We start from the raw sequence: 16883 nt of genomic DNA, 5'->3' as shown, positions 1-16883 counted from the left end.
GTTTGGTAATTATTTAGAGCTCGCTGCCTGCCTTGGCATTGCCGTTTGATGTGTTTGCGTTGTCTTTGCTTGCCTCGCTTTCTTTTCTTTTTTTTTTTTTTGATTTGATATATTTAACAACAAATTGCTGAAGCGCGTCCAACAAGAACAACAGCAGCAACAACAAACAATGCGACAACATGAGAACAACAAATAAACAAAGACATCATCAATAAAAAGCCACGGACGACGAGCCAACACAAACACAATTGGAAGTTTCGGGCCTCCCGAATCATAACTCCCCCTCTAGGGACTCCCAAAACTCACAGCCTCAATCCCAATCCCCATCCCACTACCATTGAAGACAAGACGTTAACTTTCAATTGGAGAGCGAGATGGGTAATGTTGATGGGATTATAAGTGATTTTCATCAAAAATGCAGCGCACGACAAGAACAGATATGGAATCTATGTGGGCATATGTGAATGCACTCGAAAAAAATCAATCAATTTACAAACATAATTTCAATATGTCAAAAACAGTATCATAAAAGTTAAGAAAGGCTGTGTGAATTATTTAATTTGAATGCTTTCTATAAAGTTCTTAAGTAGACAGCTTTTAAAAGGTAAAAAGTTAAGGTTTAGCATATTCTAAGTATAATATTTTTAGAATGTAATAATAAAGATTAAAAATTTCTTTTTAAAATCTTTATATTACAGCTAACTTTATTAAAAAAACGTTAATAAATTTTAAAAATTATTTCATGTTTTATTCAATTTTATAAGATCTTCATAAACTGATTACATAGCCAAGATGTTCGGTATTAGCAAAGACCATGCTTTAAATCAATAGTTTCAATTACTAGCCACATTTTTCGCTCAGTGTGCGTAAGGCCTTGTTAAAAGTTGCCGAAGACAAGCGACGTGATAACTCAAAGCGAGACATCAATCGATTCGTCACCGTCGCGGGCAATCAGCCAGCAGAACTAACCCAACTTCAACTTCAACTCCAACTTCAACTTCCACCGGAGTTGGACAGTCGCGCTTAAGTTCAAGTTTCAGTGCCCGGTGGCCGTCCTCGGGGCCCTCTTAAAATATTATTCATAATTCCATAAATTTAAAGGCCGCGCGGAGCTGGTAGCCTGAAATCTCGTTGGGGCCACGCGCCTGCGCGTTTGTCATATGCAAAAAGGGGAGTGGCGGGGGAACCCTCTTTATACGACTGCTCCGGTACATTAAGCCTAATGAACGTCCTTAGCTGTATTGGCTTGAGGTTCGACAGAGAGAAAAATAGTAGTTAAGTATAATAATAAAAATATGTATATAATAATATAATAGTAATATAAGGATATAATACATTATTATTGTATGTCATAATTGTATTAATCTTTTATGAATGACTTGATTGCGGAATAAAATATTGATGTATAAATAAATAAAATAAATCCCGCTTTTTAAACCCATATAAACATAGTACAAATATATAATTGTAATATTAAGTTAATCCTTTTTCTTATTTACACATATTTCTTATTACACATATTTGGTAAGTTACACACTTACAGTATAGTATATTTATTTCCCAGTGCCTAGTCGGATCTTTCGTTCTGTGTCACTTGTCGGTTTAAAGGAGTCCACTTCTCCGTCCCCTGGAATGACCAAAAGTCGCCGTGATTACCGGCTGAAGGGAGGCCGCTCACCGCTCGCCACTCGGACGGCATTAGCGCAGAAATATTTAATTAATGGTAATTTATGTGCACGTAAATTGTGCAAAGTGCGACCGGAGTTTCAGCCGAAGGCAGCTGCAATAAAAGCAACACCAATCGCAGCAGCAACAGCAGGATGATATGAGGAAGTGCCCATTACCACTGCAGTGCCCAATATCAGTGCCCCCCGCCGTTTCTAGTTAACATCGCGAGTGGCAGAGGTTAATAGGGTTTTCTTTTTTGGCCAGCAAAGTCGGTAATGCAATTGCAAGGGGTTAGCTCTCACCGAGCGAAGGCAGTAGCCAGTTAAAAGGTGTAAATAATCAGGAAGGTTATATGACCAATCGTTATTTGAAATATGATAGCACGATCTTAAAGTAATGACAATAATCGCCAAACTCAAGTAAAGCGATAAAGCCTGTGTTTTTGAAAATTATTTGATTATTTGAAGATTCAATTTGTAACCTTCTAAAATGTAAGACAATTAATGCATTGCAATAAAGTACTAAGGATAGTTTCGTTATAGTTAAAACATCTAATATTTCAAGTCATTTGCTAAAGATAAGTTATTAAGATATGACATAAAATAAGGTAATTATAGAAGTAGTAACTATAAAATACGTGTGATGGCAGAACCCAAACTTGAGTGCAGTTCCGGCCAAAAAGCAATAAAGCCAGTGACACTGCGGAATGCAATAAGATGTCATCGGTAGCCTGTAGTCGGTATATTGGCCCGACGGGTTTGCAAATTGTGCTACTGCAACTGCATTCGGATGTTTGAACCATCTAGCAGGCAACAACGCGCCACTAAAAACTAATAAGATGTTGTATCGTCATGTATCTTTCGCGGTGCTATCCGTATCTGTAACTGCAAACCAAACCGAACCGACCAACTGAACCTCGGGCATCCGCATCCATCCGCTGATGGCTTCACATTTTATTTCACCCAGTCACATGCTGCGCTTGTATGTGAGTTTGAAGCGGTGGCAATTTCCCGCATTTCAGCAGAAAATATCTAACTACCTACGCGCGCACACCGATTCTGATTCGGATTCTTATGCGGATTGTGATGCCGACTACCGACTGTGACTACAGCGACGACTATGGCCGAAATCATGACCAGGGGCGTCGGAAAATCGGACCCCTCAAGAATGTTGCATAACTTTATCGGACCAGGCGGCAGATCCAGCTATCGCTGATTGTGAACATCACACACTGAGAGAAACACTAAAATATTTTAATTAAAATGGAGCATCTTTAATAATTAAACTTCCTTAAGATACTGTACTACTGGAGTTTCAACAAATTGGTTTCAAAACAAGAGATTGCAACGTTAGATTTTCTCGACTATCAGATACCTGTTACTCAGCTAATAGAGTAATTTCAAAATATTTCAAAATGTTTATAAACATCGCAACATTCTAACTTTTCTAGTTCCTGAGATCTCGAAGTTCATACAGACAGAATGACGGACAGACAGCGCCTTTGTAATACTCTTATTTATCTGCACTATCTGGTACCCATTGAATTTTTCTGACTGCGCACATGGTCACATATACTACTCACGGATTATTTTCGTATGCGATTCCTTCCTATTTCGTGGGGGAAGCTGTTGGAGTCTTTTTCATTAAACGGTAATTTCACACCGGCGGACAGCACACATAGAAAGGGACAGCAGATGTGGGGGGGAAAGAGAGAGGCCAATTGTACGCGGCTAGAATTTTTCGGACATTTATCGCCTGGCTGTCGTCGACGTTCGAATGTCTCTATCGCTGCCCAATTACAAGCAAGTTAAAATCAAGTAGGGGACGGGGCATTGATTAGTTGCCATGCTAGCTACAGGATGATGAAGAAAGAGAGGGCGAGCGGCGAAAGAAAGAGACGGCTATGGAGAGAGATTAAAATGTAATCTTTAGCGCCGCAGTCATATGAAACGTGTTCGATTAGGCTTACAGCCTTAGTGAGCTTCAGTTTTCTACACTGAAAAAAATTAATAGAACCAGATGTGAGCTTATAGAATAAATGGTAAACATGGCTGACAAAGTGGGCCACTCATAGGAAGAAAACAATCTAAGAAAAAGTTTATGTTCATTATAATAAGAAAAATTTTATTTGTGCGGAAACTAAGTTTCATTGAATGAATTAGAAGCATAAAAGAAGGTTTATATTATTGAATTATTTTATTATTTTATTGATTTCCCTTTTTTACAAAATATTTTTCTCTGTTTAGGCTCCAACGGCACGGGTTTCCAATTCACTTCATGTTGGTTTCTGTGGACCTGGCCAACTGCTGCGCCGCATGTAGGTGGCCCTGAAGTGGGAAGTGGGTTTTGGCCAAAAAGACCCCCTCCGACCAGCGGTAAGTGCTGAAATGTGTCCTACCTACGCGGCCAACGAAATGGGCCGAAATCAAATTTGCCAACGGATTTATAGTTCCACTAGTTTGCAATAGAAGATTGCGAGTTGAAGTAGATAAAGGGGCGAATAGAAAATGATTTGAGGTGTATTTTATTTGCGAATTTATTAGCCATAAACATGAATTTCCAATTCGGTTTTAAAGCTATGGTTGTACTTTATATTTCCCTATGAATATGTTTATAATAATATTTAATCATATATACTTAAACAATAAGACTTGATATACATTTATGGTACAGAATAAACCAAAACAAATGGTTCCAGATTAAGTAAATTCTTATTTTAATTTGAAATTATTCTGCCAGTTAATTTAATATCCTTTTGTAATGCGAGTTAATCCACTGCAGACAACCCAGACCCATATTTCCAATCACAAGGACTCCATTTTCAAAGGGAATGCTTAAGTTTGTGTAGGCTGCGTCCTGAGTGTTACTTTCGAATTTCCCTCAAATCAATCTTAGTGGGGCAAACGCCCATTGTTCGGGACTTATCAACACTTGACCAGATTCCGGTCCTGCCACAACCCCAGATTCACTTTGCAGCAAATGAGCAATTTCTCCTACGGAGTGTAATTACATGCAATGCGGGAGATGGAGTGGGCCAAAGTGAAATGCATCCAGAGCCCGTCATGGTTGTTTAATAACCTTAAACAGATTTCCTGCTGTCTTAGTAATGCTTTTCACTTGTTTACATTGCAGCTTAAAGGATTCGCCCTCCATTCACTCAACGCAATCCACACACACTCGCACACACACACTTTCACCCACCTGACCATGGCTTTATTCAATTTTGCAATTTTGCGTAAATGTAATTAAAATATCCTTTTGCCCCTTTGCAAAGGCGCCGAAATCTCCACCTGTGTGTGTGTGTATCTGTGTGACTGATTGCGTGTGAGAGTTTGGCCGTTTTTCAGTGTGCTTTTGGGTTGTTTGCGATTGTTTTTCGTACCCCCTTTGGATGGTGCAACATGGTCAGTTGTTGGGTGGCAAGGATGAGATTTTCCCCAGCATTAGCCAACCACATGCAGCACTTGTTGTTAAGTACATCTCACAGACAGCTGTGGTCAAAATTATAGTGGAGCTAAGCTAAAAGGAGCTTGAAAATTTTATATTTTTTAAAGATGGTTAACATTAAAAATATTATATTGTATTTAGTTAAAAAAATTTAAGGAATTTATGAAAATTTGTTTATTTATTAGATACCTTTTAGTTTTAATCTGTTTATTCTACAGAGACTCCATCATTTCTACCCAAAAAGTTAAAGGGCTCTTTCAAAGAAATGAACCGTCACTTTGTGACCGCTCCTGTACACTAAGAGAAAAAAAGGGTTGGTCATTTGTGGAGTGCAGACGGTAGCATTACACGCTCCTTTGTATATTGTGCAATGGGAGATGGCCGGCTCAAAGGAGCCAGGAGCCAGGAGCTCGGGAGTGGTTCGCTTTTGGAGCGGGCTAACGTGGCTCTGCTTGTTTATTAGTTCATTTGTTTGCTCGCATCTCGCTTCCTCTCCGGTGACCTTTGCCCCGCGCTCTGGCGGGGCAAGTGCAACAATCAAGGCGCCCACAAGCCCCGCTTACTGTCAAAAACACGCAACAACGCATCCCCGGCCAGCAGGCAACAAACAAACAAACAACAAACTCACAGGGCCCAAACGGTGCGGGTGCACAGTGGATTGGACAGGTCAACAAACGATTTGGGCAGAGGAAAGCTAACGATTATGGCCTTGCTTCGCTTTAATGTTTATTCTTTAATTCGTAACTCGATCAGAAGGCGACTAATTGAGGGAGCTCATACAGTCAAATGGAAAAACCAGTCACGCACAACTTGAAGCGAAAATGAGGTAATACAATTGAATGCATTTTCCTAATTTGAAAATTAGGAACACTCACATCACAAGTATTTTATAACATACAAGAAAACAGAAATTCAAAATATTAAAAAAAATATATATTCGGATTTGGTATTTAATAATATTAGATACTCATATTAATTACCAAAGTCCTATAATAATATCTTTAGATATCTTCCATAATATGGTAGCTTTTAGTTAATTGTTAAATTTAATGAATACTTGTTTGATTTAAGATTTAAATTAAAAGTAATACAATTTTTATTGTGAATTTTAATCGCTTAATCTTTAGGTTGCATTTCTAAAAACAAATTTGTGTTCTTTTCTTAGACATTATGATATGGAGCATAATAAATTAGGATTAGAAATTGCATTTGAAATAAAATAGTATTTAATATATTTATGTTTAATCAGCTTATTAACTTTTTAGGCCCACTGTGTCCCGATGCGAAGCATGTTTTTGCGGCAATCGCAGCAAAGGCCTTGCTGCAGCTTCTTGACAATGATAACAATGCGGCGAGGTCCTTTCCAGGGGCTGTGACACGAGCTGGATGGACTGGATGGATGGACTGACTGACTGACGACTGACCGGGCTGACGGACGGGCGGTACTTTCGGGACTTGCAGGACACAGCGGCAGCGCAGCGCTTTAGTGTGTAATTTAATTGAACGGACATAACGAGACACACACGCACACAAACAAACGTGGGGTTGGGCTTGAGTCGAGGATTCGAGCGGAGCAGAGCAGAGTCGAGTCGAGTTGAGTTGAGTTGAGTTCGCAGTGCATGTGGGGGACTAAAGAGGACTCTTTGCTTAATTGAAAGCAATTAAGTGGAAAATTGAAAACTTTGGCAGCCATAACGTTGACGTCTGACCGCCACTGACACACCGCATTCTCCCTTCGCACCGCACAGCCTCCCGATCGCCCATCATTCAAGCACACAGCGAGAAAAAATTGTCACCAAAATACATACTTTATTGGATTTATAATTATTGATAATAACAATAACAAGCTTACGTTGAGAAACTATAACTTAATAGAGAAGTTTAATTTGAATTACAAGCACAATATTTTAGTTTAAATTAAATTACAAAAGTTGCCTTTGTCTTATATAATATATCAACTACTCCTACAAGAACACATAATGATATTAATAAACCACTCAAATGTCCGTTTAATCTCGTTATGTTTAATAAAATATTATTTTTTAAATACCAATTACTATGGTGTTTGTATGTTAACTTTGTTAATCCTTAGGATTCCTTAGGACCTAAGCTTAAATATAGTCTATAAAGCTGTCTAAAATTATAATACGATAAATATTAAAAAAAACTAGAAAAAAAAGGGAAAAAAAATTAAATTTTTATTTTAAACTTATTTTGAATCAACTTTTCTTATGAAAGTTATAAAGATTTTGATTAACTTATAAATCATGTTCGGAATAATAATTTCTCCTAGTGCACCGAATGCATTTGCATTTGATAGCCCCGCCCACATTTTGGGGGGGCGGGCGGCGAGTGGCGAAAAAAGTGTGCAGTCACGTACGGCAACGACGTCGACTGCGGCAGCGGCAGCGACAGAGGCAGTGGCGGTGGCAGAGACGCCATTTTGCGCTGCTACTGTCACTTTACATGCCACAACACACAATTGACAGCGCGGATATTTATGTAAATAATTTTTCATGTTGCTGGTCGGCGGCAGGCAGCAGCGACAACAAAAGTGTGCACTTTCCGTTGACGTGACCCGCGAGTGCGCGAAATGCAAAGAATGCAAAAAAAAAAAATAAAAAAATAACATACAACATTTTCACGCAGAAAACAAACAAAAATAGGCGAAAAATGGACGCCCGCACACAATGGGGTTAAAGGTTGGCGCCCATTCATCTATTTCTCACCCCGAAAGGTCTGCATAAAGAGCCCATTGTCGCGGTCCAGCCCACAAAATGGTTAAAGTGCCAAACGAATTGCAGTGGGCGAAAGGATTGCACAAAACCGATTTCCACACGGACTTGAAAAGCGCGGTCAATATGCGAAGGTAACGCACTTTTTTCGCACCCATAAAAGCGTATCAATTATTCCACAAAAATTGCTATATCCTATACAATGCAGTTAAAGTATTCAATTACTTTTTATCTGCCAGAACTTATTGGTGCATATATCAAAAATATATATTTAAACGATTTCAACTCCACTATATAGTATTTCATAATTTGTTTTATATTTCAATATTTAGTCGAAGTAAAAGTAAAATTATCTAGAAATTACAGGAATCTTTCTTTAAAACTTTTGAAAGTAAAGCTCAACTTTTTCTATGATTTGTTTTAAGTTTTATATTAAGGTTATGAATTGTTGTATGAAATTTAAATGAATTTAAACTATTTCTAACCCACTTGCCATTTAAATGCTTGTAAAAGACTTAAAATTTGACGTTCTTTTAATATTTTATGAATTACTTCATATTCTTTTAAACGGAAACCCGTTGCAATCATTTTAAATTTGCATATTACATTTACAACCCCTCATCCTCATTAAAGATGTCTATTAAGTGTGAGTCCTATTGTTCGTAATGCGCCCCTAATTATAACACATTGCAATGCAATTAATAGGCGCGACAATTAAAAATAACGAGCAGCAGAAATCAATATGGATGTTCATAAGTGACAAGTAACCGATTTGCATTGATAAAATCAAATGAAAAGCGAACGATTTCGAAACGCTTTCGAAACTTTTGTCGGCAAATGGAGCGTGCAAAAAGGATTTGTCATTCTAAACCAGGAAATATGCTTAAAACGATTGGCCAACGAATTGAAATTGTCCAATGCAGGAGTTCGTGGCCAAGTTAGTACAGACTGGACTAATTTGTCGGAAATGACGGTTTTTTGGGTTTTCAGCCAACGGATGTGGACTTTATGTATGTGAATTTTCACAGCCCATTTGTAGCAATTTTCGGCTGGCAAAGCACCCAATTTGATGACCGATTTGAGTGACAGGAGACCGGAGCACGAGGCGCCGAATATTTCAAGTCCTTTCGCGACGCTTTTCCAAAATGACGCCTGCTAATTTAATTAATTCTGCACCTGGCCCGATGGCAGAAAAGTTTAGTCGTGCCGCAGGAAGCAGCCCCCAGCTCCTAAAAAACCCCAAACCCAATCGCCCATCAGCAATACACGTAATTGAAACATTCCTTGACCAGCGAAATTATAAAGGAGTCGCCCGAAAAAGGGAAAAAAACTTACTTCTGCCGCAATTATTTGGCACGTCTCCACTAATTAATTACGCCTTTTGGCTCCACGTTCTTTTTTGGGTGGCTCAGTGGTTCGCGCTCGGCTGTTCCATGTCCACGTTTAATTAAATATGGCTCGGCTGCGGCGGCTCTATAATTAATTTCGGCACTGCAATTTTGTTTAAAGCAAAGAATGTGGCCCAGGCAAAAAAAAAATATGTATGTACCACGGCGAGCTGAAAACCGAACCGAATTAGAGCAGGACATCTGCACGGATGGATACAGCCTCCCGCGCGGGGATACCCCCAACCCAATATCAATTTGAAATCTACACGGAGAGAAAATGGCACAGAAAGTGGCGTTTTTTTAGTTTGATTGAGTATGAGCTAACTAAATTTTGTCTTGAAATTCAAAATATAGTTTTTAATAAATCTCAAAGCATCTCTGCGTCTTATAGTTGAATTTACTTCAAAATGTGATAGTGCTATCGATTTATTCTATCGATACGTACATAAAAATGTCTTATTGACGCGTTTCTTACAAAGACCAAGGTCGTCTTGAAAGATTGGTATGAATAATAGCAGTTCCTTTACTTTTGAAAGGAAAAAGTGAATGTGAGTTAGTGTGTCAGTAGTATAATATGTATCTAATTGTTTATCTATGCACCTTGTACTTAAATAAAAATATTGAAGATGGCTTTTTTTGCAGTGCGTATTCGAAATCGGAATCAGAGCCTGGGTTGGTGGCCAGGGCATTAAAGTGTCAATATCCATTAGGCAGTCCTGATTGTTTAAGCTGCTTTACGCCAACTTCTCTTCTGGCTTTCTTTACCCATTCTCCGGCTCCGGGTTCCAAGTTTCTTGACACGCTCTCTCCTCGCTCTTTTTTAACCCGGTTCTTTTGTCTCCGGAGTCTTTTATTGCCGGCAAAGCCGTAGCACAATGACTCCTTCTCCGCTATTTGTTCTGGCTGCTGTTGGGCTCATTGTTTCAAATAAGAAATGACGCGAATTGGCTAGAGCGAAATGGTTAGAAATGCAAATTAGCGCGGAGATAAGAGGGGGAGTGGTCGAGGGAAATGGCCATGGCAGAAAACCCGAATGCCCTGTGGCCATAAGTTGCGCAAATATAAGAGGATATACTGGGAAAAGGGCTATGAACTTGTCAGTCAGCGAAGCCAGGGGATAAATATTTTTGAGACAATTTCAAATCCAATTTAAAAGTGACCCATAAAAGGACCAAGAACTTTGTGGCAATTTTTTGAAAAGGATAGATTCAAAAATTAAGTTTATATCTCGAAGTATGAGTCACTTTCAAATGTTGTTTAAAGCTTAAATAATAGAAACTTTATTCGAATATGTGTATGGTAAAAGTCAAGCTGTTATATATTAAAAATACTTATTTTCATTATTTTGTATTATTTATAAACATACATAGTTAAAAGTGAAAAATATTTTATATGAACTTTTCCAGATCCAAAGCATGATGCTCTATCCCATACCCTTTCCAATCCATTTACTTTAATTTAGAAAGTAAAAAAAAGTGTAAAATTACCGCTGGCTAATCTTTGTCATCTGCTACCTTGCCTGATTTTACAGATTTCTTGTCCAGGTAATTGCAAAAAAAAAAATCAAGTCGGCGAAAGAAAAGACAAAGGAAACTGTAGAGTGGCCAGGAAAATGAGAAAGCATCGGGAACTCGAGCTTAATTGGTAATTACACAAAGTCGCGGTATGTTCTACACCTACATACAATTATTTGTGACCCTACATGGATGCTGGGTTCATGGACCTTCAGTCAGTCGGGCGAAAAGCCATTTGGTGATTTATATTTAGGCGAAAACTTTTAACTTTAACCAAAATCCCCGGGGATAAACCACGCTCTTCTATTAGTCCGCTTCTTTGAAAGGGGTTGTGGGGTGTTGGGGTTGCAACCCCTAAAAGCTAAGCATTAGCTGCGCGGGCTGTCGAAACTTGTGGTTCCTTTCAATTAACCTTTCATCTGTTTAACATGTATTATAAAATTAGACGCGGTCTCCTGGACCACAGCAGCAGCAGTGGGTTAAGGCGGTTGAGTGGTGCAGGGGGGTGGTATTGCCGATGGTGGGCAATGGCGGCCTAATGTATGCACAACCACAACCCCAAGACATGACAACACTATTAAACATTATTCCATGGGAAAGGACGGCCAAGCAGAGGTCTTAATTGTCGCCGGGCCAACGCGGCGTATGCGCAATCAATGGGGTAAGGGTCCGGCTAATGAAGGATGAAACCAAAAAATCGCTTAAGTGGAAGTTAAAGCTCACATAAATGTATGGCTTGACTTAGAATTTTTCAAGCCCGTTGCAAGGGTATTTCGTATTCGTTAATAATTGTTAAAGGTAAAGTGTATATCTAGATCAAAACAGCAGACTAATAAAATTTTGGGAACTATAAGAGCTAAATTTTAAACATAATAATTTTAACAATAATAATGCAGTTTCAGCAAAACATTGCTTGAGAAACCAAAATTTTTAAGAACCTTTTTTAATTTTAAATTGTATTATTTAGAAATTTAATAAATGACTAACACATTTCAAGGATTTTACTAGTGTAATGTAATGTAATGTTTGTTTCTCTGTTAATAAGATAAGCACTAAAAAAAGCGTTTAGTAGTGTGCTAATGGCATTTACCACTTATAAACGGATAAAAAAGTTATAAGATTTTTTGATGTGGCTTATGTATTTTTAAAGCTGCATACTTATCTACATTTGCTCATATAACAGCGCCCGATTTTTAACATGTAAAATGGGGCATGTAAAGCAAGAGCTGGTATGTATAACATAACAGCCAATCGATAACAGCCAATCGAACCGCAGCGAACATCTGTTTGTCCGAACCATTGCGGCGTACTGGCAACGCCAATTTCTACACGTCACCTGTCTTGTGCAAAAACTATGTAATTTTTATTGTTTACGTCTGCGTTTTGTTTGTTTTGTTGGTTTTACGTGCTCACAATGAAGTTCGCCGACGTGCTCCGTCGCCTGGACGCCTATCCCCGCACACTGGATGACTTTAGCGTTCGCACAGTAGGCGGCGCCGCAGGTGGGTGCAGGTGTACAATTGATAGTGGCAATAAGAATCCCAAACAACCGGCTTTTCCCTGATTTTCAGTTACAATTATCAGTACCAGCATTATAAGCCTACTGATCTTCCTAGAGGTGCTCAACTACATGCAGCCAACCCTAAATGAAGAACTCTTCGTGGACACCACTCGTGGTCACAAGTTGAGAATAAATCTGGACGTGACTCTGCATAATCTGGCGTGCAACTACATCTCATTGGATGCAATGGATTCATCCGGCGACACACACTTGAGGGTGGACCACGATGTCTTCAAGCACCGGCTGGATCTCAATGGCGAGCCCCTCAAGGAGACGCCCATCAAGGAAATCGTTGCAGTTTCACCGCCCAATAAGAATGTCACCTGCGGCAGTTGCTACGGAGCGGAGCACAATGCTACACAGTAAGATAGTGAAAACTTCAACCATTCCATTGATCTATTCTCAATCAGTACTCAATTAGTTATCTAAAGATTTATCTGTATCTAGAGCTAATTTACTTTTTTATAAGATCCAGTTAAAGCGATGGCCTCGTAACCCTTTTAATACCAACTACCATCCTATCTAGTTGCTGCAACACGTGCGAGGATGTTCTCGATGCCTACCGGCTGCGCAAATGGACTGTGGCCGTGGACAAGATCGAGCAATGCAAGGGCAAGTACAAACGCAGCGACGAGGACGCCTTCAAGGAGGGCTGTCGCATCCAGGGCCACTTGGAAGTGAACCGCATGGCAGGCAGCTTTCACTTTGCACCCGGCAAGAGCTTCTCCATCCGCCAGTTCCACATCCACGACTTTCAGTTCAGCAATGTGAAGCTATCGCACACAATCAATCACCTATCGTTCGGCGAGAAGATAGAGTTCGCCAAGACGCATCCCTTGGATGGACTGCGAGTGGACGTGGCTGGTGAGTAGTGAACACAAACCCGTAATCGTAATTCTGTAACATCTCTATTGCAATAACTTAGCGTAATTTAAACACGATTGGAGTAGGGCTTAAGGTTGTGGTTGTTTAGTAACTCTAGTCAAATGCCAGCAGGATCAGCAGCGAATCCCCGTGCCGATGGCCATAAAGGTGCCAAAGGTTCCGCCGCCCTGGACCATGGTCTTGCCCACGTTGTTGATCAGCTCCCGGCCGCGTAATCCGTATCTAAAGGGTATTTCGATGTGGTTCGTTAGTTAGCCGGTGTAATTACATAATTGCCGGCCTCCACTTGCGTCACTCCTTTGCGCTAAGTGGAGCATCCGGGTGCAAAGTCCAACCCACCTGAGTGCCGAGAACCCGCCAAAGACTGCACCGCTGGCCATGCCCACGCAGAATCCGATGATGAAGCCCGTCTTCATTTTATCGAAGCACGTTGGTCCCTGCTGGGAAAATGAGCTCGTAGGCAGAGGCATGTTGCAAAGTCCGTGGTTTTTTCTGGTTCTCCGGCTCTATATGAGTTGATCCCACTGAGTAGCAAGCTCCGCTGCTCCGACGCACTTGTGAATCTCACAGAAGGTTCGTTTATTTTAAGAATATTCAAAATATTTCTATTTATTTCGGCACCGACTCGTCGAATAATTCGTAAACGTGTGAGTGTGAGCAGCTGAGCGATGGTGTGCGTGAGCTGTCAAATTATAGAAGGGTTGCCACTTTGTTTTTCCTTCGGCTTGCCTCGTTCTAGAGAAAGCCGATAGGGGGCGGTAGCTAAAAAGCGGGTGCCTTAAAATCGTTATATATTCTTTATTTATTAATATATATTATAATGCAGACCTAAGATTGAAATCCAAAACAAACTAAGTTATTTAAGCACAAGCATGCATTTTAATTTAAATTTTATTCTTCGAAGAATTTCTGCGTGACTGTTGTGTGGGGAATTTTCATTTTTTAAATTGGAAAAAATATGAAATCATTTTTTTAAATTGTGAAATACCCTTTTTTTTAGAAGAGTGAAGTGCAATTCGTCATTTCTTCACATTTATTGAAGATAATTGAAATGAAATAGAAAATCTTCCACAATCCTCTTTTCGCAGAAACCAAAAGTGAAATGTTCAATTACTATTTAAAAATTGTTCCCACATTATATATGAGAGGAAACAGCGACGGCGAGCCCATATACACGAATCAGTTCTCCGTCACGCGATACCGGAAAGATCTTTCAGATCGCGAACGTGGAATGCCGGGCATATTCTTCAGCTACGAGCTCTCGCCGCTGATGGTGAAATATGCGGAGAAGCACAGGTCAGTATGCCACAAAGCTAATAGTTAATTACAAGTTTTATTGGTTGTATTGTGTATTCCCAGCTCATTTGGCCACTTCGCCACGAATTGCTGTTCCATCATCGGAGGCGTGTTCACGGTGGCCGGCATTCTCGCCGTGCTGCTGAACAACTCGTGGGAGGCCATTCAGCGGAAACTGGAAGTGGGCAAGCTCAGCTAACAACAATTAGAATCTCTTATGCAGCTTTACTACGCCTAACTCAATATACATTCGACAAATCTCCAAATAAAAGTGCTTAATTTTATAGAAAATAAGGACAGAGCTGTTCTCTTAAGTCGTCCGCTGTCCCACTGACATGAATCCAGAGGTGTTTGAAAAGTATTTGGCATTGGCCTCCGTCTGCGAACGCTCCGCCGCCTGGGGATTCACAATCTCCAGACCTTGCAGTGGCGTAAAGGCCACACTGGATGCTGTTCCGGAAATTTGGCGTTTGACAGTAGTGTTGCCGCCGTACACCTGCTGCTTCTGCAGATTCTTGTGCAACGTTTTGCTAATGCGCACCTTGGTCTTCTCATCCACCTGGGGCAATCGGATGCGGCCAGTGCCAGTTTTACCGATGGTGCCGCGTGAATAGCCCAGATCTCCTTGGTAGGCATCCTCTTCGATCTAAAAGAAAAGTGTAAATATTAATACATAACCATTATATTTATAAGCCAGAAACTTACGTCTCCGAAATTCATGCGGTTCGCTTGCTTGCGGAACTCTGTCAGCGCGTATCGTTCCTTCATCTTGCGCACTCGTTTGCCTCCTCGCTTCTTCTTGCTTCCCTCGATTGGTTTGGGTAGTGGCTTTATGAACTTCACCGGCGGCGGCTCCTGCAGCTTGTCCAGCTTCTTCTCCACATCCTCCTTGAAACGCAGTCCAATCTCCCCGTGGACACTCTCATGACAGGCATCCACACGAGCAGCCAGCACGGACTTGGCGGCCACCAAGCGAGCTGCCTTGCGTCGCAGATCTGGCGCTGTATCCTGCACAATCTGGGAGTAGTACACGTAGCCAGTGTGCGGCAACATCTGCGTTTGTGAGAAGCCCGAGAGGGTTTTCTTCTGTGCACCCAACACCTGAACATTGCAGGCCGGCATTTTGGATAGTTTGGAAAGACCACCAGCTATGCCCAAGAGTTTAGCTGCCGTCGATGCTCCAACAATCATGGAAAGATTTGGTGCTATGAAGGTCATGCGACTCTCCACATACTCGTAGATCTTGGACTTGAAGTTGTTCAGCTCGATGGCCATTTCGCAGGCCTCGTCGATCTTAGCCTTCTCCGCCGGAGTCAGCATGGTTCTGCGAAAGGGAATGGGATTTAGTAACATGTTTTCTTTGGTTTGACCCTACAAATAACTTACCCCTGTGTGGTGGACGCTGTTACGGATACAATCATAATGGTGGCCTGCGTGAGGATAGCCTGCAGCTTCTCGTTGCTTTTGACCTGGTCCAGATCATTGCCCAGCTCCTTGACAGCCAGCAAGTACTCAATTTCGCCCACAATCAGGGAGTCCAATTCGGGGAATCGCTTCTGATACTTCTCCTTGGTGAACTTGTGCACAATGGAGATCTCGTTGTCAATGTCCACGGCAATGGCATTCGCGTCCACGATGAGGCAGTACTCCGGATCGGATTCCACGGATCCCAGCATTTCGGCTGCAGTTCTCTGGCGACTGGCATAGTGCTCGATCTGCTGCAGTGTGTTCTTCAGGCGCTCAGAGTCCCGTAGTTTGCACAGTTCTCGCACCGACTGCACGGTTACGTCCACGTCCATCAGATTGGGAGCCGGCTTGGCCAGCTTCTCCGCCAGCAACTGTTTTGTATAAAAAGGGGAATCATTAGGTCTGATCAACATTTGCTTTGGTTCCTTACTTTCTCGTCCTCGGCACTGGCCATCTCCGAATCCTCCTCCTCCACCTCATTGTCATTGTCTTCTTCGAGATCGGCTAAAAGCTCATCGGCTAGCGACATTTTGGCTTATTTCTAAAGTTTATTTTACAAACTCGTGAAATTAAGTTTGTTTTGGAATTGATGTGACCGTGCTCAGCCGCCTTAGAATACCATGCGGCGCATTGGAAAAATACTAAATATTAGCGTAAAATATATAGGGTACTCCTTCAAAGAATACCATAAGGCTATTCCACTGGATTTTAATTGATAATTTTATACAAAATTCAATACATTACAAAATATTAATACATCAATACATTCAAAACATTTAATGAACATAAAGAGAACGATCCAATTTCATAACTCTTGTTATTGTTCTGGAAAGCTTTGATTATCCAGCTCCAATAGGATTCTGTATCTAAAAGTAAAATAAATAAATGTATGGTTGAAAATATAAGGTTGATGAAAATATAT

At 40.7% G+C, this 16883-nt stretch overlaps 3 protein-coding genes across 3 annotated transcripts; 1 reads left to right on the top strand and 2 right to left on the bottom strand.

Moving 5' to 3' along the window:
* Positions 1 to 12057: 12057 nt before the first annotated feature.
* Positions 12058 to 14788, top strand: LOC6605756 (endoplasmic reticulum-Golgi intermediate compartment protein 3). Its single transcript, XM_002030535.2, has 5 exons — positions 12058 to 12254; positions 12324 to 12675; positions 12840 to 13177; positions 14287 to 14494; positions 14558 to 14788. Exons 1-5 carry the CDS (start codon positions 12167 to 12169, stop codon positions 14691 to 14693), a joined length of 1122 nt encoding a protein of 373 aa, XP_002030571.1. The 5' UTR covers positions 12058 to 12166; the 3' UTR covers positions 14694 to 14788.
* On the bottom strand, positions 13205 to 13861 carry LOC6605757 (reactive oxygen species modulator 1). Its single transcript, XM_002030536.2, has 2 exons — positions 13538 to 13861; positions 13205 to 13420 (listed from the first exon to the last, which is right to left on the bottom strand). Exons 1-2 carry the CDS (start codon positions 13666 to 13668, stop codon positions 13312 to 13314), a joined length of 240 nt encoding a protein of 79 aa, XP_002030572.1. The 5' UTR covers positions 13669 to 13861; the 3' UTR covers positions 13205 to 13311.
* On the bottom strand, positions 14700 to 16561 carry LOC6605755 (U4/U6 small nuclear ribonucleoprotein Prp31). Its single transcript, XM_002030534.2, has 4 exons — positions 16392 to 16561; positions 15881 to 16332; positions 15200 to 15818; positions 14700 to 15140 (listed from the first exon to the last, which is right to left on the bottom strand). The coding sequence occupies exons 1-4, from the start codon at positions 16488 to 16490 to the stop codon at positions 14805 to 14807; spliced, it is 1506 nt and encodes a 501-aa protein (XP_002030570.1). The 5' UTR covers positions 16491 to 16561; the 3' UTR covers positions 14700 to 14804.
* Between the last annotated feature and the right edge of the window lie 322 nt (positions 16562 to 16883).

The sequence above is a fragment of the Drosophila sechellia genome, chromosome 3L (assembly GCF_004382195.2).
Source record: "Drosophila sechellia strain sech25 chromosome 3L, ASM438219v1, whole genome shotgun sequence".
Lineage (NCBI taxonomy): Eukaryota > Metazoa > Arthropoda > Insecta > Diptera > Drosophilidae > Drosophila > Drosophila sechellia.
The sequence above is the reverse complement of the archived record's forward strand: the minus strand, read 5'-3'. Positions and strand labels throughout refer to the sequence as shown.